Source organism: Rana temporaria (genome assembly GCF_905171775.1).
Source record: "Rana temporaria chromosome 13 unlocalized genomic scaffold, aRanTem1.1 chr13a, whole genome shotgun sequence".
Lineage (NCBI taxonomy): Eukaryota > Metazoa > Chordata > Amphibia > Anura > Ranidae > Rana > Rana temporaria.
The window spans coordinates 79,119-102,302 of NW_024404494.1; the positions used below are offsets into that span (position 1 = coordinate 79,119).

At 48.4% G+C, this 23,184-nt stretch overlaps 1 protein-coding gene across 3 annotated transcripts; it reads left to right on the forward strand.

The window, feature by feature from the left end:
• Positions 1 to 1,177: 1,177 nt before the first annotated feature.
• On the forward strand, positions 1,178 to 22,962 carry LOC120921993 (NPC intracellular cholesterol transporter 2-like). Of its 3 annotated transcripts, none has more exons than XM_040334522.1 (5): positions 1,178 to 1,297; positions 9,376 to 9,468; positions 9,628 to 9,735; positions 18,995 to 19,167; positions 22,679 to 22,962. In XM_040334522.1, the coding sequence occupies exons 2-5, from the start codon at positions 9,384 to 9,386 to the stop codon at positions 22,766 to 22,768; spliced, it is 456 nt and encodes a 151-aa protein (XP_040190456.1). In that variant the 5' UTR covers positions 1,178 to 1,297; positions 9,376 to 9,383; the 3' UTR covers positions 22,769 to 22,962. The 3 variants fall into 3 exon arrangements, with proteins under 3 accessions (XP_040190456.1, XP_040190457.1, XP_040190455.1); XM_040334523.1 differs by lacking the exon at positions 1,178 to 1,297 and adding an exon at positions 7,349 to 7,377; XM_040334521.1 differs by lacking the exon at positions 1,178 to 1,297 and adding an exon at positions 8,875 to 9,251.
• The last annotated feature ends 222 nt before the right edge of the window (positions 22,963 to 23,184 follow it).

Here is a 23,184-nt window from a genome sequence, read left to right on the forward strand (position 1 = left end):
GTTCGCTTCTGCGCGCGAGCTCGTCGGGACGGGGCGCTTTAAAAAAAAATGTTTTTGTTTTCTTATTTATTTTTATTTATTTTATTACTTTTTACACTGAAAAAAAAAATGTATCACTTTTATTCCTATTACAAGGAATGTAAACATCCCTTGTAATAGAAAAAAGCATGACAGGTCCTCTTAAATATCTGGGGTCAAAAAGACCTCACATCTCATATTTAGACTACAATGCAAAAAAAAAAAAAAAAAAAAAAAAATATTTGAAACTGTCATTTTTTCAAATGACAAAAAAATAAATTGTCTCTTTAAGGCCTTGTACTCACGGCCAGACATGTCCGATGAAACCGGTCCGCGGACCGTTTCCATCGGACATGACTGCCCGGGGACTTCTGTTCGATGGCTGTACACACCATCGAACAGAAGTCCGTGCGTAAACAATACGCGGGGCGTGTACGCGCGGTCGCCGCGGCGATGACGCGGCGACGTGGGCGGGCCTGCCTTTAAAAGGCTTCCACGCATGCGTCGAAGTCATTCGACGCATGCGAGGGATGGCGGGCGGCCGGACATGTACGGTAGGTCTGTACAGATGACCGTACATGTCCGGGCGGACAGGTTTCCAGCGGACTGTTTTAAAGCATGTCCAGGAAACAGTTGTTCGCTGGAAACCTGTCCGGTCCGCCCGAAAATGGTCCGCTCGGGCCTACACACGGCCAAACATGTCTGCTGAAACTGGTCCGCGGACCATTTTCAGCAGACATGTTCGGTCGTGAGTACAGGGCCTAAGAGGCTGGGCGGGACTGACGTTTTGACGTCACTTCCGCCCAGCAGAGCTATGGGGACGGGCGAAGGAGATTTTTCCTTCAATCTCAGCTGCCGAACAGTCCCGATCTCCTCCGCCGCTACCGACGGCTCCGGTAAGCGGCGGAGGGCGCGGGAGAGCGGCGGGAGGGGGGGCCCCCTCTCCCTCCACCGATAACGGCGATCTCGCGGCGGAGACCGCCGTTATCGTGTACCAGACCGCGCACACTAAAGATCGATACCTCGGTTGTGGCAGCAGCTGCTGCCGTTACCGAGATATCAATCTTTAAAAAAAGGACGTACATCGTCGTGCGCAGGTCTGGAAGTGGTTAATGATTTACTTCACGATGGGATGTCTTTTTGCTTTATACTTTGGCACACACCGAGGAGAGATCCTGTGAAACCATCCACAGTGACAGACAGCAGCTGGGGACTAACGCAGTGGAACCATCCCTGGATATATTTTCATCCATACAAGCCGTTACATACCTGCCATAAGGTAAGCGCTCTGTGAGCACAACTTATAGAAGAGCCACACAAGAAGACTGTGAAGACATATTTGTTTGTTTGATACTTGTCTACACAAGGACATTCATTATCCACTGTTTGGGACTTTTTTGTCTTACCATTCATCCCATGCGTTTTTTTTTTGCACATTGCTACACTTTACACAATTATGTTTATATATATATATATATTTCTTGCCTATATTTTTTGCCATAATTAATTTTTGTTATTTTTTGGCATTTGACCACTAGTTTATACATGACTTTTAGTATAATTTATTCATCCACTATAGATCTATTTAATTTATGCGCTGATCAATTTTTATCACATCCACTTTGAGGTATATAATCATTTATTTACTTATTCAGATTAACCCCTTCCATACCAGGCACTTACGCACCTTCCCGCCCAAGCCAATTTTCAGCTTTCAGCCCTGTCGCACTTTGAATGGCAATTGCGCGGTCATGCTACACTGTACCCAAACAAAATTGGCGTCCATTTTTTTTATTTTTTTCTGTGATTTTTTTGTAAATAAGTACGTTTTCTCTTTCAATTACGGGCACTGATATGGCACCGATGACACCGATGAGATGGCACTGACGGGCACAGATGAGGTGGCACTGATTGGCGGCGCTGGTATGCAGCACTGATGGGCACACATAGGCGGCACTGATGGGCACACATAGGTGGCACTGATGGGCACACATAGGCGGCACTGATGGGCACTCATGGGCGGCACTGGGCACTCATACGTGGCACAGATGGGCACTCATGGGCGGCACTTATGGGTGGCACTGATGGATACTTATGGGTGGCACAGATGGGCACTGATAGGTGGGCACTGGGCATGGATGGGCACTGTGGGGTGGCACTGATGGACACTGTGGGTGGCACTGATGGACACTGGGGTGGTACTGATGGACACTGTGGGGCAGCACTGATTCCCATGTTGCCAGTCAGTGCCCATTTGTGGGCACTGATTGGCATCTTTTTTTTCAGCCTTTTTTTTTTTATTTGCCCTTCCCTGGTGGTCCATGTTGCGATCCGAGGGGGGGGTGCACTGATAAACAATCAGTGCGAACCCCCCCTGTCAGGAGAGCCGCCGATCGGCTCTCCTTTACTCGCGTCTCTCAGACGCGAGTGAGGAAGAGCCATCAACGGCTCTTCCTGTTTACATCGTGATCAGCCGTGATTGGACATGACTGATCACGTGGTAAAGAGCCTCCGCCGGAGGCTCTTTACTGAGATCGGAGATGCAGGGTGTCAGACTGACACACCGCACCACCGATCGCCGTGCTGCGTGCCCCCACGGGCGCGCGCGGCATGAAATCCTGCAGGACGTCCATGGACGTCCTGTCAGGATTGTGTAACCACTTCCCAGACGTAAATCGGCCATAGGCCGGGCGGGAAGTGGTTAAGCATCATTTTGTTTTTCTTACCTTCAGCTTTTATATTTGTGTGGTGGCGCGGAAGCACTTTTTACTTTTTTGTCAGGCTTAAGTGTACGGGGTTATGGTCAGACCCAGGGCCGGTGAAAGGATTTTTTCCAACTCAGGCGAAGGTGCATTTTGCCGCCCCCCCCCCAAGCACGCACGCAAAGCGCCGCAATAACGTCAGTAAAGTGCCACTAAAATAGCGGTGCTTTACTGCCGACCACGCAATGCCGCAGTGTGCTGCTGCGCTGCCTGGCTTTGGAGTTCCCCTAATTGCAAGTCTCCTCTCTGTCTTGTCCTCCACAGAAACCTCACCTCATTTTACATTATACAGCACCCTGCACCTCTGGACCCCTTTACATTACCTAGCACCGCACCTCTGGACCCCTTTACATTACACAGCACCCTGCACCTCTGGACCCCTTTACATTACACAGCACCCTGCACCTCTAAACCCCTTTACATTACACAGCACTCTGGACCCCTTTACATTACACAGCACCCTGCACCTCTGGACCCCTTTACATTACACAGCACCCTGCACCTCTGGACCCCTTTACATTACACAGCACCCTGAACCTCTGGACCCCTTTACATTACACAGCACCCTGCATCACTGGACCCCTTTACATTACACAGCACCCTGCACCACTGGACCCTTTACATTACACAGCACCCTGCACCTCTGGACCCCTTTACATTACACAGCACCCTGCACCTCTGGACCCCTTTACATTACACAGCACCGCACCTCTGGGCCCCTTTACATTACACAGCACCCTGCACCACTGGACCCTTTACATTACACAGCACCCTGCACCTCTGGACCCCTTTACATTACACAGCACCCTGCACCCCTGGACCCCTTTACATTACACAGCACCGCACCTCTGGACCCCTTTACATTACACAGCACCGCACCTCTGGACCCCTTTACATTACACAGCACCGCACCTCTGGGTCCCTTTACATTACACAGCACCGCACCTCTGGGCCCCTTTACATTACACAGCCCCGCACCTCTGGACCACTTTACATTACACAGCACCTTGCACCTCTGGACCCCTTTACATTACATAACACTGCACCTCTGGACCCCTTTACATTACACAGAACCACACCTCTGGACCCTTTTACATTACACAGCAACACTCTGCACCTCTAGACCCCTTTAGATTTACACAGACACCCCCCCAGCTCTGTCCCTTCCTACATTAATCATGCATATGGAGAGACAGTGAGCAGCGCTGAACAGAGGACAATCACCTGCTGGTTTACTTACGTTAGCTTCAGCAGCTAAGAGCTCTCTACTCAGCACTGCTCACTGTCTCTCTCTCTCCCCTGCTTACCCTGCTGCTGGATGCTTCAGATGTAGAAAACCAAATTTGGCGCCGCCGTGCTGTAAACACATCATCATTTCCCATACGGCCAATCACCACAGAGGCACAGCGCCTCCCACTCCGCCGCCCGCCAATCGCGCACAAACGAGCCTAGAAAAAAATATGTTTTCCCACCGGTTTTTTTTCTAGGCTCGATTGTGCGCGATTGGCAGGCGGCGGAGTGGGAGGCGCTGTGCCTCTGTGGTGATTGGCCGTATGGGAAATGATGCTGTGTTTACAGCACGGCGGCGCCAAGTAGAGAGGCCGGGAGACAGACCACCAGGAGCCCTAGTGAAGTGCCGTGCTGCCGCAGCGCCGCCGGGGCTATAGTGCGGGAGGCGGCGAAGGACGGGTTTTAATTTTTCCCGAGCAGGGAGCTTTTTTTTGGCGTCCCCCCCCCAGGGCCGGCGGTGCCGCCATAAGGCAAGTGCCCATGTTGCCTTGCGCTAGCGCCCGCCCTGGTCAGACCACAGTATATTACCAAGAGATGCTTTAAGTGGAATATCTAACAAGGATTGGGAGACAAGGAAGTAGTCAATGTGACTATAAGAGTTGGATGTAACAGCTGTAATCTCTCTCAAATGGGCGCTGCACTCGCCAGACATCCACCAGTTGAGCAGAATGCATGAGCCATTTGATGTGTGTGAGAGTGGAGTGGGGGTTGGAAGACTTACCAGAAGAAGTGTCCACGGTCGGGGATAGGGTCACATTGAGGTCTCCACCTAGAATGAGAATAATTTGTTCAGAACCATGGACAGGAAGCTCCCCTGGTCTTGGTTAGGTCCATACACATTAGCCACTGTAAGAATAGAGGAGTTTGTTTTCAATTTGAGGAAAAGGAAACGGCCTAAGGGATCAACGAGGGAGTCTATTGATGGCCCTGGCTTCAGTTTGGTTGGCTGGTGGAATTGTCCATCAGCCACGTTGATACACCGTGAAGGGGGTGGGCTTGGTCCATGACACGGTTCACTGTTGCTGGCGCGGGATTGGCAGGGGTTATTGGGAGATATTGCACCTCCATAGGTTTTTGATTGGCAGCCCACGCTGTGACGATGTGTCTGTGTGGCACGGTTCCCTGCCTATGACGCGGCTGGCACATGTGCACCGCGTTGTCTGCAGCGGTTTGGTGCCTTTCTGGTCTCCTCTCCATATGGAGATCATATTTGGCATCCCTGCACGCCTTTGGATAATCCCCGCCCCCTGCCCTATATAAGTTCCTCGCTATCTGGAGGGACTTGGGAGTTACTTGGTCGCTGAGTAGCGGCACTGGATGACCGGAGACTGACCACTCTGTCCCACACTACCTACAGACCCTTTGGGGGGGGAAGAGGACAAGGTCATGTGATTACATTTCTACAAAATATTTTGAATTACCCTCTCAATATGTACATAAATAACTCTTTAGCCCAGGGGTCTCAAACTCAAATTACCTGAGGGCCACAAGACGAGTTTTCATATCCCAAGGGGGGCCGCATGCAAACTTTCAAACTTCAAAAACAACAGTATTGGTGTCAGTGAACGCATTATTAACCCTGACCACTACACTGCACACCGACCACTACACTGCACACTGACCACTACACACTGACCACTACACTACACACTGACCACTACACTGCACACTACACTGACCACTACACGGCACACTACACACTGACAACTACACTACATGATGACCACTACACACTGACCACTACACTGCACACTACACTGACCACTACACGGCACACTACACACTGACCACTACACTACATGATGACCACTACACACTGACCACTACACTACATGATGACCACTACACACTGACCACTACACTACATGATGACCACTGACCACTACACTGCACAATGACCACTACACTGCACACTGACCACTACACACCGCACTGACCACTACACTACACACTGACCACTCACCATCAGGGCACAGCACATCAGGGTACAGGGCACAGCGCACATCAGGGTACAGGGCACAGCACACATCAGGGTACAGAGCCCAGCACATCAGGGTACAGAGCCCAGCACATCAGGGTACATGGGGCACATCAGGGTACATGGGGCACATCAGAGCACATGGGCCACATCAGGGTACATGGGGCACAATTAGGGCACATCAGAGCACATGGGGCACATTAAGGCACATGAGGGCACAATCAGGGTACATTGGGCACATCAGGGTACATTGGGCACATCAGGGTACATTGGGCACATGTGGCACAATCAGGGCACATGTAGCACAATCAGGGCACATGGGGCACATCAGGGTACATGGGGCACATCAGGGTACATGGGGAACATGAGGGCACACTCAGGGTACATGGGGCACATCAGGGTACATGGGGAACATGAGGGCACAATCAGGGTACATGGGGCACATGACGGCACAATCAGGGTACATGGGGCACATGACGGCACAATCAGGGTACATGGGGCGCATCAGAGCACATGGGCCACATCAGGGTACATGGGGAACATGAGGGCAGAATCGGGGTACATGGGGCACATCAGGGTACATGGGGCACATCAGAGTACATGGGGAACATGAGGGCACACTCAGGGTACATGGGGAACATGAGGGCACACTCAGGGTACATGGGGAACATGAGGGCACACTCAGGGTACATGGGGAACATGAGGGCACACTCAGGGTACATGGGAAACATGAGGGCACACTCGGGGTACATGGGGAACATGATGGCACACTCAGGGTACATGGGGCACATGAGGACACAATCAGGGCACATGAGGGCACAATCAGGGCACATGAGGGTACATGGGGCACATGAGGGGTACATTAGGGCACAATCAGGGTACATGGGGCACACGAGGGCACAATCGGGGTACATGGGGCACATCAGGGTACATGGGGCACATGAGGGCACACTCAGGGTACATGGGGAACATGAGGGCACACTCAGGGTACATGGGGAACATGAGGGCACACTCAGGGTACATGGGGCACATGAGGGTACATGGGGCACATGAGGGGTACATGAGGGCACAATCAGAGTACATGGGGCACAGGTCAGCATTTACTTGTGGTTTTCTTCACATGCAAAGTAAAGCAGGAAGCGTCTGTAATAAGTTCACTTCTCTCTCATGTCACCCTGCGGCTGCTCCCCCCCCCCCCCCCCCCCGGCGCCCCCCCCCCTCTCTTCTCGTCCATCCCAGGTGATATAACAAGCAAATAGGGATGGACGAGAAGAGAGGGGGGGCCGCCGGGGGGGGCGGGGAGCAGCCGCAGCGTGACATGACAGAAAAGTAAACTTATTACAGACGCTTCCTGCGCTACTCTGCATGTGAATAAAATCTACTCCCCCACTTCCGTGGCACCCCCCGCCCTGCCTGCGGGCCATTTATAACCGTTCCGCGGGCCGCAAATGGCCCGCGGGCCGGTACTTTGAGACCCCTGCTTTAGCCAGTTGGAATATCTTGGGACGTAATGGGAGTATCTTGGCGTGCAGTGGGAGTATTTCGGTGCGCAGTGGAAGGGGCCCCAGGACAACTTCTGCATCAGGGCCCACAAACTTGAAGCTACGCCTCTGACAGCAAATTACAGCAGACAATCAGAATTCCCCGCAAGGAACTTGGAGAATTGTGATTGGCTGTTTGCTTTGGTTCCTCCATGCTCCGTTTAATTGGGATGATGGACATGCCAAGGGAGAAATATGAATTCCTGTAAGGATGGAATTTATATCTTCACTCCATTCACAGCTCACACTTGGGTGGGAAAGCAGTAGAGGCTGTGAATAGGGGAGAAGCAGAGAACTTGTTGTCCTCACTGTACATTGTATATCCCAAGGGGGGCCGCATGCAAACTTTCAAACTTCAAAAACAACAGTATTGGTGTCAGTGAACGCATTATTAACCCTGACCACTACACTGCACACCGACCACTACACTGCACACTGACCACTACACACTGACCACTACACTACACACTGACCACTACACTGCACACTACACTGACCACTACACGGCACACTACACACTGACAACTACACTACATGATGACCACTACACACTGACCACTACACTGCACACTACACTGACCACTACACGGCACACTACACACTGACCACTACACTACATGATGACCACTACACACTGACCACTACACTACATGATGACCACTACACACTGACCACTACACTACATGATGACCACTGACCACTACACTGCACAATGACCACTACACTGCACACTGACCACTACACACCGCACTGACCACTACACTACACACTGACCACTCACCATCAGGGCACAGCACATCAGGGTACAGGGCACAGCGCACATCAGGGTACAGGGCACAGCACACATCAGGGTACAGAGCCCAGCACATCAGGGTACAGAGCCCAGCACATCAGGGTACATGGGGCACATCAGGGTACATGGGGCACATCAGAGCACATGGGCCACATCAGGGTACATGGGGCACAATTAGGGCACATCAGAGCACATGGGGCACATTAAGGCACATGAGGGCACAATCAGGGTACATTGGGCACATCAGGGTACATTGGGCACATCAGGGTACATTGGGCACATGTGGCACAATCAGGGCACATGTAGCACAATCAGGGCACATGGGGCACATCAGGGTACATGGGGCACATCAGGGTACATGGGGAACATGAGGGCACACTCAGGGTACATGGGGCACATCAGGGTACATGGGGAACATGAGGGCACAATCAGGGTACATGGGGCACATGACGGCACAATCAGGGTACATGGGGCACATGCTACTCTGCATGTGAATAAAATCTACTCCCCCACTTCCGTGGCACCCCCCGCCCTGCCTGCGGGCCATTTATAACCGTTCCGCGGGCCGCAAATGGCCCGCGGGCCGGTACTTTGAGACCCCTGCTTTAGCCAGTTGGAATATCTTGGGACGTAATGGGAGTATCTTGGCGTGCAGTGGGAGTATTTCGGTGCGCAGTGGAAGGGGCCCCAGGACAACTTCTGCATCAGGGCCCACAAACTTGAAGCTACGCCTCTGACAGCAAATTACAGCAGACAATCAGAATTCCCCGCAAGGAACTTGGAGAATTGTGATTGGCTGTTTGCTTTGGTTCCTCCATGCTCCGTTTAATTGGGATGATGGACATGCCAAGGGAGAAATATGAATTCCTGTAAGGATGGAATTTATATCTTCACTCCATTCACAGCTCACACTTGGGTGGGAAAGCAGTAGAGGCTGTGAATAGGGGAGAAGCAGAGAACTTGTTGTCCTCACTGTACATTGTCTCTCCTCAGCTGTCACCATGTCGCTGGGTCACATCGCACTGCTGCCGGCACTGACCATCTTCGCTGTCGCTGTTGGGGAGCTGCTGGATTTCCATGACTGTGGTGAGTCGGTATGGATGTCATAAAATGGTATCAGCAAATTGTCTTCTCCTCCTCTCGGCCGGACTGAATTGAGGATGGAGCATGGGATGTGTGTCAACTAATGCAAGATAATAATCTCAGTGCTTTTCTGGCCTTTGACTGTCTGTTTTATCATTGCAGGCAGAGAGAAGGGGAGGCTGCTGACGGTGGACATGTCTCCATGTCCCAAGAAACCATGTCGTCTAGTAAGAGGCAGAACCTTCACCGTCAATGTCACCTTCACCAGTGGTGAGTGTGTTGGGTGTAGACAGGGATGGACTGGCCATTGGGACTACAGGGAGTTTCCCGGTGGGCCGATGGCTCAGTGGGCCGGCTTCAGTGAAAGCGGACCACCGCCCCCCTCCGCTCCTCTGTCTCTCCCTCCCTGCAGCGCTCACCTGGGGGGAACAAAGAAGCAGGGGGAGGACCAGAGGAGCAGGGATGACGACAGAGGAGCATGGGGGAGGGGACAGACAGCTGACTCAACAGCTATGGCCTGGGAGTTTCTCACTTCTGCCTAATCTTGTCCCATAAGGGGGAGCATCGAACTGATTATTTGCCCCGGGTGAAATAATGTCTAGCTTCCCCGCTGGTACTGCCTATAAGAGTACCAGTACCAGCCGTTCTACTCTAATAAAGTAGAACGGCTAGTGAAGGGGGAGAGGAGGCTTGGGTGGCCGTGGGGGGGGGGGGGGGATGGGTGCGGGAGTTGTCCGGCCGCCATGGGAGAGACCTGTCAAAGTGGGCCAGTCTGGATGAATTCCAGGGCCAAATTTCTGTCCCAGTCCATCCCTGGGTGTAGAGGAGCTGTATGGTGCATGGTCTGCAGTGCACACAGGCACAGTACAACAGGGGTGTGCAAACTTTTTTGAAAGAGGGCCAGATTTGATGAAGTCAACGTGCGCAAGGGCCGACCATTTTGCCCGACATTCCTTGAATCATTAAAATTTGGTTTAAGTGTGTTCGTCTGAGCATTATTACATTGCCCAAAAATAATTCTCCTACCTTTGCAGCTGTGTGTGGTGAATATATATATATCTCCTCTTTGGCCCCCAACAAATCCCAGAGCTCCGCTCAGGGTAAGGATGAGCTCAGGTTGTAAAAAATATATATTTTCTCTTTTTATCCCCTGAGAAATCTGGCCTTCTGTGGCCCCCAATCTCCACTCAGGGCAAGGATGAGCTCAGGTTGTAAAAAATATAAATTTTGGGCCAGATTCACATAGATCTGCGGCGGCGTAAGTATCGCATTTACGTTAGGCCACCGCAAGTTTTACGGGCAAGTGCTTGATTCACACAGCACTTGCCTGTAAAGTTGCGGCGGTGTAGCGTAAATCCCCCGGCGCAAGCCCGCCTAATTCAAATGATCCGGGTAGGGGGCGTGGATCATTTAAATTAGGCACGTTCCCGCGCCGAACGTACTGCGCATGCGCCGTCCCTAAAATTTCCAGACGTGCATTGCGGTAAATGACGTCGCAAGGACGTCATTGGTTTTGACGTGAACGTAAATGGCGTCCAGCCCCATTCACGGACGACTTTTCAAATTGCGACGCGGGAACGACGGCCATACTTAACATTGGATACGCCACCTAGGGGGCATGTTTATCTTTACTCCGCGTATCTCTTACGGAAACGGTGTAAATTTACTGCGACGGGCAAGCGTACGTTCGTGAATCGGCGTAACGACTCATTTGCATATTCAATGCCGACCGCAATGGAACTGCCACCTAGCGGCCAGCGTAAATATTGCACCCTAAGATACGACGGCGCAGGCTGTCGTATCTTAGGCATGTTTAAGTGTATCTCAGTTTGAGAATACACTTAAACATACGACGGGCTTAGATTCGGAGTTACGTCGGCGTATCTACCTATACGCCGGCGTAACTCTTTGTGAATCTGGCCCTTTCTCTTTTTATCCCCTGAGAAATCTGGCCTTCTGTGGCCCCCAATCTCCACTCAGAGCAAGGATGAGCAATTTTTTTTTCTTTACATTCTCTCTGGCCCCCACTTGTATTTTGCCCTTGTCTCTTCTGTGGCGCCTGAGCTCCGATCAGGGCAAGGATGAGCTAGTTTTATTTTTTATATATAGTTAAATATTCGCTTTATATCTGTTACATTTGTAAACTTATCTTATCCCATGAGAAATCCTCGCGTGCCTTTCACTGCAAGGGTGACCTCGGGCGAGCCCGTTGGACGCTGACAGCGCGCAGTGCCGCAGCCAATCACCGCTGCCAATCACAGGCACTGAGAGCTGTGGACAGGGAAATAACTCAGTGTCTGTCATAGGCGTGCGCACGGGGTGTGCCGGGGCACACCCTAATGCCCAGGCACATCCATCACACCCCAGGACTTTTTTGCCAGCAGATTCTCTATTTCGGCACCTCTGGTTAATAACAATGGCTGAGCTGCTACTCTGCAATTGGGACAATCATTTCATTGGCTGTGTAACTCTTGTGAGTGCAGCCACTGATCGCAGATTGAGCAGGCCGGTGGCCGCATTTTCCGATGCTACTTCTATAGTTCCGGCTACAGCATCCCTGATAGCTGAATATGCCTGCTGTCAGGGATGTTGTAGCTGAAACTGTAGAAGTAGCATCAGCGCTGGATTAACCCCCTGATTTTGTCATGTCACCTGATCTTTCTAAGCTAAGCAAGTCCTGCCCACTCCCACCAGGGCCACTGATAGAAATCATGGGGCCCCGTACAGCCTACCTGATGGGGCCCCCCCTTCAGCTCCACCCCTGGTCCTGCCCCCTCCTTCAGCCCCACCCATGGCCCCGTCCCAGACCCCGCCTTGAAACAAAGTGCAGGTTTGTCCAAAAGTGATATTTATTTTTCTCACCCATGCCGCCAATGCTGTAAAGTGCTGCAGACAGTACCACCCATGACGCTAATGCCATAACGCATGTACTGCCTGCAGAGACAGTGCCACCCATGCTGCCAATGGCATTATGCCATTGTCAGCATGGGTGACACTGTCCCTGGTGGGCATCAGACGGACGATGTTTGGTCATGGCTGGTGGATTTTTTTTAATTTTTACATTAATTAGCCATCTCTTCAGGTTGCCCGGGCCCCCTCTGCTGGCCGGGCCCGGTACAACAGGGCCAGTTGTACTGGCCTATCAGGCATCCAATAATAGCAGAGGACGGGAGAAGACATCGAGGAGCGTGGAGGACACCTCTGCCACACGAGACAAGGTAAGTGCTGGGTGGGGGATGCAGACTGGCAGCATTTGATGGGCACAGTAGCGACAATTTATGGGTACAGTGGCTGTGTTTGATGGGCACAGTGGCGGCAATTGATGGCACAGTGACTGCGTTTGATGGGCACAGTGGCTGCGCTTGATGGCACCGTGACGGCAATTGATGGGCACAGTAGCTGTGTTTGATGGGCACAGTGGCTGCATTTGATGTCACTGTGACGGCAATTGATGGGCACAGTAGCTGCGTTTGATGGGCACAGTGGCTTCAATTTGATGGGTTTTCTTTTCAGTTTGTTCGCGCCCCCCAAAAATTTTGAGCACCAGCCGTCACTTCCCCCTTCTAGAAATACTTATTGTCTGGTTTAAAGGGGAACTCTGCAGACTCTGGGGAAAAAGGGAACTCTGATGTAAGTGGGATCTCAGTGGACTCTGTGGTAACCAGAGACCCCCTCACATCAGAGCCGCCCCCCCCTTTACATCACAGTCTGAAGAGCTCCCTTTTGTGTCAGAGCCCCCCCTTACAGTGTATATAAAGAGGGAATTTGATGAAAGTGGGGAAATCCTGATATAAGAGGAAATGCTGGGGACTCTAGTGACCTGAGACCACCTTATATGACAGTTCCCCTTTACACCACAGTCCACAGCATTCTTTACATCAGGTTTCCCATTTTAAAGGGGAACTCTGGGGACTCTGATGTAAAAGGGGAAACTGTGAGATAAGATGTAACACTATTGATTCTGGTGTAAGGAGGAATGCTGTGGACTCTGATGTAATGGAGGACTCAGATTTGAGGGGGGAACTGTGACATATGTAGGGGCACATTCACAAATGCTTTGATTTCTGAAGAGCGATACGCAAACAAATCGCTCTTCATAGAGCATTTTAGAGGTGGCAAGGAGGTGTTGTATCGCCTCCACACCACCTGCTTTAACCCCTTGAACTTCACACTGCACACAGTTGCGGGGAGCTTGCAAAGTGCTGTCATTCACTTGACTGGGTCAAAGTCAACGGACGCTACACCTGCTGAATTCAATAAGGGGTATAATTGCAGCTGCTGCATTTGCCTCTACAGCTAAAAGGTGGTAGCGGTTGAGGGGTGGTAAAAGAATGGCTCAGCTGCAGAGTTTTCCTGCCCCTCAACCACTAGTGTAAACAATTAAATGTTTTATAAGTAAAAAATAAATAAAGTGTTTTATTTTTATTTTTTAACATTGATAAAGATAACATTGATAAAAATGCTTTAATGCATTTTAAAAATGTTTGTTCACATTTATTTATAAGGTTGTGTGTGTGTGTGTGTGTATATGTATGTATATGTATATGTGTGTGTGTATATATATATATATACACACACACGTGTGTTTGAGCTTTGGGGTGCACACCCTAATGCAATAGGCTGCGCACGCCTATGGGTACTCCTGAGTCAGCTTCACCCATGACTCTTGGGTCTAGGGTCATCCTATGTCCACTAGGGGCATAGGATGACTGAGAACTGATATCATGGATTGCATGAGATGGGACAGTAATGATACTTCATGTATTGCAGGATATCTTGAAATATTACAAGTTGTTCATTCTGACCCCAACAGGTCAATAGAGTGTTGAGATGTTAACAGGTCATAGACTGTTGAGATGTTAATTGATGTTAATCACCTCCAGCTACCTGGCTGTAGTGATAAAAGCTTGCTGAGATTGCATTCTATTGTCTATTGTGTTAATTAAGCCTGGCTTCTAAGATATTTCATGGTGCTATGCTAACTAACCCTGTATTGTGTGAAAGTTCTATTGATGATAATATGTGTTGTGAGTTAACACACTCTAAAGGTCAGACGTCTGACTTATGTTCACTAAAGTAATGTGGATTGTGTAGCAGGTAAGAATAGCTTATCGCGGAGTCAGAAAGTCTGTCTAAGATGTGGATTGAGGGGGGCTCGTTGGCACCCATTGTGTGATGTTGTGGGTGGAGTGTGTCATTGTCCCTTTGATTCCTGCAGCATGCTTTCTAACTGTATATAAGAAACCTGAGTTTACCATTAAAGGTCATTCTGTTTGGAACCAGAGAACAGAGCTGTGTGTGTCTCGTTCTTCTGGGGGGGAAATCCAATGGGTCCTGTCTGCTGGATTGTGGAGTGTCGGATGCTGTCTTGGGTTAGTGGAATGGAATATCGTAACGGCGTTAACCCCTGACCGTTACAATATTTTTCAAAGAAGAATGGGCAGAAATGTCCCTCTCTAGATGTGCAAAGCTGGTAGAGACATCCCCAAAAAGACTTGTAGAGAAAGGGGGTTCTACAAAGTATTGACTCCGGGGGGCGCCATACAAATGTACCCCACACACTTTTCACAGATTTATTTGTAAAACATTTTGAAATCCATTTATCATTTTCCTTTCTCCTCACAATTATTGTGTTGATCGATCACATAAAATCCCAATAATATATATTTACGTTTGGAACATTCCTAGGGTATGAATACTTTTTCAAGGCACTGTATTAAACCAACAAACTCTGCTTGGATTGAGCTCTATGGGTTCAGGCAGGAGGAGGGCAGAGGAATGACCAGATTCATGTCAGATGACGTCCTTTTATTCCCTGACACCACAGTCCCAAAGAACCATACAAACACTGTATTTAGTTCAGTTCAATAATTGAACCTTTAAGTCAAATTGACCCGCTTATTTAGTAAATAAAGTCCTGGGTGAAAGTATGATCCCTATGGCACCAATGTCTTCAATCCCTGCGTTCGACCATGGAGTTGTTGACGAAGGAAGCGGTCACGTTGACAGTGAAGCAGCAGCACCCTAGACTTGCGTCTGGTCTTTGCCCTTGCCTCGAGGTCTCCCCCCTTCTCCCAGGCAGCCTTGTGGTGTCTCTCATTTCCTTGTCCCTCGGCCTGCTGGGGTTTGTAGTCTTTCCCCAGGAGATTAACATAGGGACGAATGTTTTTGGGACTACATGTCCCAAGATGCTTTGCTATGGCTGTCCTTTTGAAAATTGGTACTCTCCCCCCGTCAATGAGGAAGCAGGGGTGAGAACAGAGCAGGCAGTGTCCATGCGAGCGTCGCTAGCCTACCGTAGCATGGGAAGGAGAGAGAGGGGGGAGAAATTCAGCTGTGACAGGAGCTGTCCAAATGAACTTTTTATGTTAAACCCCTGGTGAATGGTTGCTAGGACACAGGGTGGTCCTAAGCAGCCAATCACCAGCTTGCTAATACAAAAATTTACACTCCTTAGCCCTGCATTCTGAGCGTAATGCACTCCTTAAAGGAGAAGTCCAGCCTGAGCTTTTTAGGCTGGGCTACTCCTCTGGGTCAAAGGAGTACAATTTGTTTTGCACTCCTGTGACCCCTTTTCAGTGGAAAATGGTCTGAAGTCCGTTCTCCGCTGAGGTCAATGCCATCAGTCGGGGCAGCGCGTCATCCCAACTTCCAAGTCTGGATCCGCCTGCTGCCCTGATTGATGGCAGTCTCAACGTCTCAGCAAGCCACTGAGACGACAGCTCCTCACCCCTCCACTGCTCAGCGCTCCAATGAGAGCTGAGAAGTAGAGCAGAAGCGATGCTGACTAACAGTCAGCATCGCTCTGCTCGGAGAGGAGTGAGAACCGAGCCATCGGCAGTGTTTGGTGGCTCGGTTCTCAGTGCAGAGACACCAGGGGGACAGATGCAGCATCAGTCTGATGCTCCATCCACTGAGGTAAGTATGATTCGCAAAAAAGGAAAAAAAAGACTTCTCTTTTCACCCTGCATTCTGAGCGCAACGCACTCCTAATACACTCCTTAAAGGAGAAGTCCAGCCTAAGCTTTCAATTAGTTTTGCACTCCTGTGACCTGGTTTCAGCGGAGAGCGGTCTCTCCACTGACGCCACTGCCATCAGTCGGGGCAGCATGTCATCCCGACTTCCAAGTCTGGATCCGCCATCTGCCCTGATTGATTGCAGTCTCAGCAAGCCACTGAGGCGGCCGTTCCCCACCCCTCCACTGCTCAGCGCTCCGATGAGAGCTGAGAAGTAGAGCAGAAGCGATGCTGACAGACAGTCAGCATTGCTCTGCTCGGGTTGGAGTGAGAACCGAGCCATCGGTGATGTTTGGTGGCTCGGTTCTCAGTGCAGAGATGCCGGGGGATAGATGCAGCATCAGTCTGATGCTCCATCCACCGAGGTAAGTACAGTCAGGTCCATAAATATTGGGACATCTACACAATCCTAATCTTTTTGGCTCTATGCACCACCACAATGGATTTGAAATAAAACAAACAAGATTTGCTTTAACTGCAGACTTTCAGCTTTAATTTGAGGGAAATTACATCCAAATCAGGTGACCGGTGTAGGAATTACAACAGTTTGTATATGTGCCTCCCACTTTTTTAGGGACCAAAAATAATGTGACAATTGGCTGCTCAGCTGTTCCATGGCCAGGTGTGTGTTATTCCCTCATTATCCCATTTACACGGAGCAGATACAAGGTCCAGAGTAAATTTCAAGTGTGCTATTTGCATTTGGAATCTGTTGCTGTCAACTCTCAATATGAGATCCAAAGAGCTGTCACTATCAGTGAAGCAAGCCATCATTAGGCTGAAAAAACAAAACAAACCCATCAGAGACATAGCAAAAACTTTAGGTGTGGCCAAATCAACTGTTTGAAACATCCTTAAAAAGAAAGAACACACCGGTGAGCTCAGCAACACCAAAAGACCCGGAAGACCACGGAAAACAACTGTGGTGGATGACCGAAGAATTCTTTTCCTGGTGAAGAAAATACCCTTCACAACAGTTGGCCAGATGAAGAACACTCTCCAGGAGGGAGGTGTATGTGTGTCAAAGTCACCAATCAAGAGAAGACTTCACCAGAGTGAATGCAGAGGGGTCACCACAAGATGGAAACCATTGGTGAGCCTCAAAAACAGGAAGGCCAGATTAGAGTTTGCCAAACAACATCTAAAAAAGCCTTCACAGTTCTGGAAGAACATCCTATGGACAGATGAGACCAAAAGATCAACTTGTACCAGAGTGATGGGAAGAGAAGAGTATGGAGAAGGAAAGGAACTGCTCATGATCCAAAGCATACCACCTCATCTGTGAAGCATGGTGGTGGTAGTGTCATGACGTGGGCATGTATGGCTGCCAATGGAACTGCTTCTCTTGTATTTATTGATGATGTGACTGCTGACAAAAGCAGCAGGATGAATTTGGGAATATTATTATCGGCTCATATTCAGCCAAATGCTTCAGAACTTATTGGACGGTGCTTCACAGTGCAGATGGACAATGTCCTGAAGCATACTGCGAAAGCAACCAAAGAGTTTTTTAAGGGAAAGAAGTAGAATGTTATGCAATGGCCAAATCAATCACATGACCTGAATCCGATTGAGCATTTCACTTGCTGAAGACAAAACTGAAGGGAAAATGCCCCAAGAACAAGCAGGGACTGAAGACAGTTGCAGTAGAGGCCTGGAAGAGCATCACCAGGGATAAAACCCAGCGTCTAGTGACTTCATCGCGTTCCACACTTCAGGCTGTAATTGACTGCAAAGGATTTGCAACCAAGTATTAAAAAAGTGGATGTTTGATTTATGATTGTTAATCTGTCCCATTACTTTTGGTCCCTTAAAAAGTGAGAGGCACATCTACAAACTGTTGTGATTCCTACACCGTTCACCTGATTTGGATGTAAATTCCCTCAAATTAAAGCTGAAAGTCTGCAGGTAAAGCACATCTTGTTCCTTTCATTTCAAATCCAGGTGGTGTAAAAGACTAGAATTGCGTCGATGTGCCAATATTTATGGACCTGACTTTATGATTAGCAAAAAAGAAAAAACCCAGACTTTTAACCCTGCATTCTGAGCACAACACACACCTTAACCCTGCATTCTGAGCACAACACACACCTTAACCCTGCATTCTGAGCACAACACACACCTTAACCCTGCATTCTGAGCACAACACACACCTTAACCCTGCATTCTGAGCACAACACACACCTTAACACTGCATTCTGAGTGTATTGCACTGATGAAACCTGCGTTCTTTGCAAAATGCACTCCTAAACCTTGCACTCTCTTGTAATACTTATTTTATTTTTGTTCTGAGTAAAAATATTTGATAAAAAAAAAAAGGTTGGTGTTACTGCATTTTTTGGGGGGGATGCAGACACTGTATGGGTCATGGTGTGTGTAGAGGTGATGCAGGGGTGTGTGTTTGTGCGAACATCCACTGTATGAGTGTTGTGTGTAAAGGTTCTCTAGGGATATGATGTGTGTAGAGGTGTTGTTTCCACAACTTAGTGACCATGTCTGTCTCATCTGCCAGGTGAGGTAACTCCATACTGCAAGGCTTCAGCTTACGGTTTGGTGCTAGGCATTGGTTTACCTATCCCTCTGCCAGAAGCAGACGGGTGTAAGAGTGGAGTGGTCTGCCCCCTGAAGGAAGGTGCAACCTACAACTACCTCTCTGAGTTGCCCATCAAGGCTGAGTACCCCAAAGTAAGTAGAATTGTGTTTGTGCTACATTAATGGATGGATTCTGTCCATACCCCACCTGGGATTTGGAAAAAGTGATGCTGTGAATTTGGCACTGAGGAGTATTCCTGCAAACTGCTTCAAAATCCCGCTGTAGATTCCAAACTTGCTATAAAATGCCCACATTAGAAAGCCATTATTTGCATTGGTTTAGATTGTCCCAACATGGGCACCAAGAGACTATATCTGTGAACCTGCACTGACCCACCATACAGACTACAGTATTTGTAGAGATGAGGGTGGGCATACATGCCTGCCCCTGATGATGCTGGCTGTACAGAATCACTACTTCACTCTTTATCTGGGCATCATCTTCTAAGGCCCTGTACACACGATCAGTCCATCCGATGAGAACGGTCCGAAGGCTGATGGTCTGATGTGCCTACACACCATCAGTTCAAAAACCGATCGAGTCCAACGCGGTGACGTAAAACACAACGACGTGCTGAAAAAAACGAAGTTCAATGCTTCCAAGCATGCGTCGACTTGATTCTGAGCATGCACGGGTTTGGAACCGATGCTTTTGCGTACTAACCATCAGTTTTGACCTATCAGTTACCAGTCCATTAGTTCAATTTTAACTACTTGCCGACCGCCCACCGTCGTTATACGTCATCACTTTAGAGATGAATATCTCGGTAACGGTAGCAGCTGCTGCCACAATCGAGATATTCATCTCTTCTGTGGGCGGCCGTGTTAACGATAATGGCGGTCTCCGCGGCGAATCCGCCGCGAGATCGCCGTTATCGGTGGCGGGAGAGGGGCCCCCCCCCCCTCCCGCCGCTGTTCCGCGCCCTCCGCCGCTTACCGGAGCCGTCGGTAGCGGCGGAGGAGATCGCGACCATCCGGATGGTGAGCGGGGACGAGACTGAAGGAAAAATCTCCTTCGCCCGTCCCCATAGCTCCGCTGGGCGGAAGTGACGTCAAAACGTCAGTCCCGCCCAGCGTCTTAAAGAAACATTTTTTTTTTTGTCATTTGAAAAAATGACATTTCCAAATTTTTTTTTTTTTTTTTGCATTTAAGCCTAAATATGAGATCTGAGGTCTTTTTGACCCCAGATCTCATATTTAAGAGGACCTGTCATGCTTTTTTCTATTACAAGGGATGTTTACATTCCTTGTAATAGGAATAAAAGTGATAATTTTTTTTTTTTTTTTTTTTTCAGTGTTAAAAATTGTAAAATAAATAAAAATAAATGCGAAAAGCAAAAAAAAAAATGTTTTAAAGCGCCCCGTCCCGACGAGCTCGCGCGTAGAAGCGAACGTATACGCGAGTAGCGCCGACATATGAAAACGGTATTCAAACCACACAAGTGAGGTATCGCCGCGATCGTTAGAGCGAGAGCATTAATTTTAGCCCTAGGCCTACTCTGTAACTCAAAAAATGCAACCTGTAGAATTTTTTAAACGTCGCCTATCAAGATTTTTAAGGGTAAAAGTTTGACGCCATGCCACGAGCGGGCGAAATTTTTAAGCGTGACATGTTGGGTATCATTTTACTCGGCGTAACATTATCTTTCACAATATATAAAAAAATTGGGCCAAATTTATTGTTGTCTTATTTTTTCATTTAAAAAAGTGATTTTTTTCAAAAAAAAGTGCGCTTGTAAGACCGCTGCGCAAATACGGTGTGACAAAAAGTATTGCAATGACTTCCATTTTATTCTCTAGGGTGTTAGAAAAAAAAAAATATATAATGTTTGGGGGTTTTAAGTAATTTTCTAGCAAAAAAAAATGGTTTTGTCTCGTAAACACCGACTCTGAAAAACAGGCCCGGGGCTAAAGTGGTTAAAGCAAGTTCTACATTTCTGGACTGAAGGATAACGGACTGATGGGGCCCACACACGGTCAGTTTGGACTGATGAAATGGTCCTTCAGTCCGTTTTCATCAGTTTGGACTGATCGTGTGTACAAGGACTAAGTGATTGACCCTTAAGTTTAAGAAGCTGGAGCATGAAGGTGATGGCTGGGTAACAAGCGAGGTCTAGAAGAAGCAAACAATGGTAGTGCCCAAATTTCTGATATGACAGGTTCCCTTTATTAAGCTTCTTAAGTGGTGGCACCCCATGAAATGCAGACAGTACATGGGATGGTACACATCTCTGGGTACATGGAGGGGGCTCTAATTGTGCCATATAAAAGAATTGGAAGGTGGTCCTGGCAATAAGTACAGGGCACTGAATGGTCACTGTTGGTGGATATCTTCTCTGCATATATCTAGCACTTCCTCCGAAGGAGCTGCTGGTTTGTTTTGGGTGGCATGTTACCTCTATTTCTCCGCCGTCTAGGGTACACGATGAGAGCTGAGAAGAACTGCAATGTCCACACTTTAGATGTATTTTTCTGTGCTTGTTTACCCAACTGGGTAAAATAGTTAAAATAGTAGTAGCTGAAGAGGTAGAAGAGATAATAAATAGGTTCAGGCGTATAACTTGGTTTGGAAACAATCCTGCTTCTAGCGATAAACTTTCATAGCCACTCTAGCCAGAGTTGGTATAGTGCACCTGGATAGGCCTCTCTCACCAGCCTAGCAGCCGGAGTGTCACATGGAACGGTAGGCATTGAACTTCAATCCCACCCAAACCATGGCAGGCTGACTCCGGCATAACAAGGCCGGTGCTGGGGGCGACCCAGTGGTGTATTTAGATTTTGTGCTTTAGTGGTGTATAGATTTCCTCTCACTTCCTGTTTGGCTATGGGGCAGGAAGTGAAGGGAAATCTCTGCAACGGGACAGGGATGGTAAAAAATAAACTGACAGGGGCTATAACCCTCCCTTATTCTATCCGAAATAAAATAAAAAAGTGTTGCCTATAGTTCTACTTTAAGCACAAATTTCTGATAATTTTATGGAGAGAACTAAGAAGATATAACCATGCCAATGGTGCAGCAGAAAACACAGAGCACAGTGAGGAAGGTTTGTGGTCCAGGATGATAGGACAGTCAAAATTAGAAGCAGCTTGCATTACACTAACAGTGTAGCGCAAGCCGGCGGGGACTCTTTCCATGCTGCCCTAGGCCTGGGCTTTGTTTGCCTACACCAGGATACAGCATTGGGGCGACCAAAAGGTGTGTAGGTGCAAGATGTCGTATGGGCATCCACCCAATGGAAGGGATGACAGACCACTGGTAGAACCCTTAAGGATCAGTGATGTGGAGAAGCTCCCAATGGACCGGACTCCAAACTGCCAGGTGCTTCAGCTGGTGTGGTTGGGTGGTACACTGAATGTGACGTCACCAACACAGCGCGATGTTGGACCGACTCACCACAACAAGGCTTGGGATGGAACAAAGGTGCAGTTGTAGAGCAGATGGAAAGCTGTCAGCAGGCTGTGGTCCTGATAATGAGTTTCAGGCATGGTCCTTTATCAAATCATCTTATTTTATCATAATCATCTTAACTTATTATAGGCTCACCTGTAGGTACAAGTAAAAAGACTTTATTGTCACTTTAAGCTGTCATTATGTTACACACAGGTGGTGCTGGATATTCTATGGAATCTGAAAGATGCTGAATACAAGGATCTGTTCTGCTGGATTATCCCAGTCCGGATTGTGGATGGCTGAAGAACACTTTGAAACTTTGATAATGGTGCAATTTGCTGTCATTTAATCCCCTAATATCGGTCTAGAACCTGCTTTCTTCTTCTAAGCAGCTGGAACAATTCACACTCATAAATCCATGGACAATAATCTTTGTGTTAGCCAATATTTTTATTGAAAAAGTTTTGATTAAATTGATACGCTGATAATTTAACATATTTCAAGAGTTTATAAATCAAAAAATTAAAGTAAGACGCTAAACAAAAACACATATCACAAATTATCACCCCTCGATTAAGTGAATGATATAAAAAAATATATATATATAAATAACTACAAAATCCCAAAAGTTCATAAAGTCCTCAATAAAAACACAAATGTTCAATGAGATGATGAAATGAAGGATCCTGCTTAACCATTTACGGAGCACCCGCTGTCAT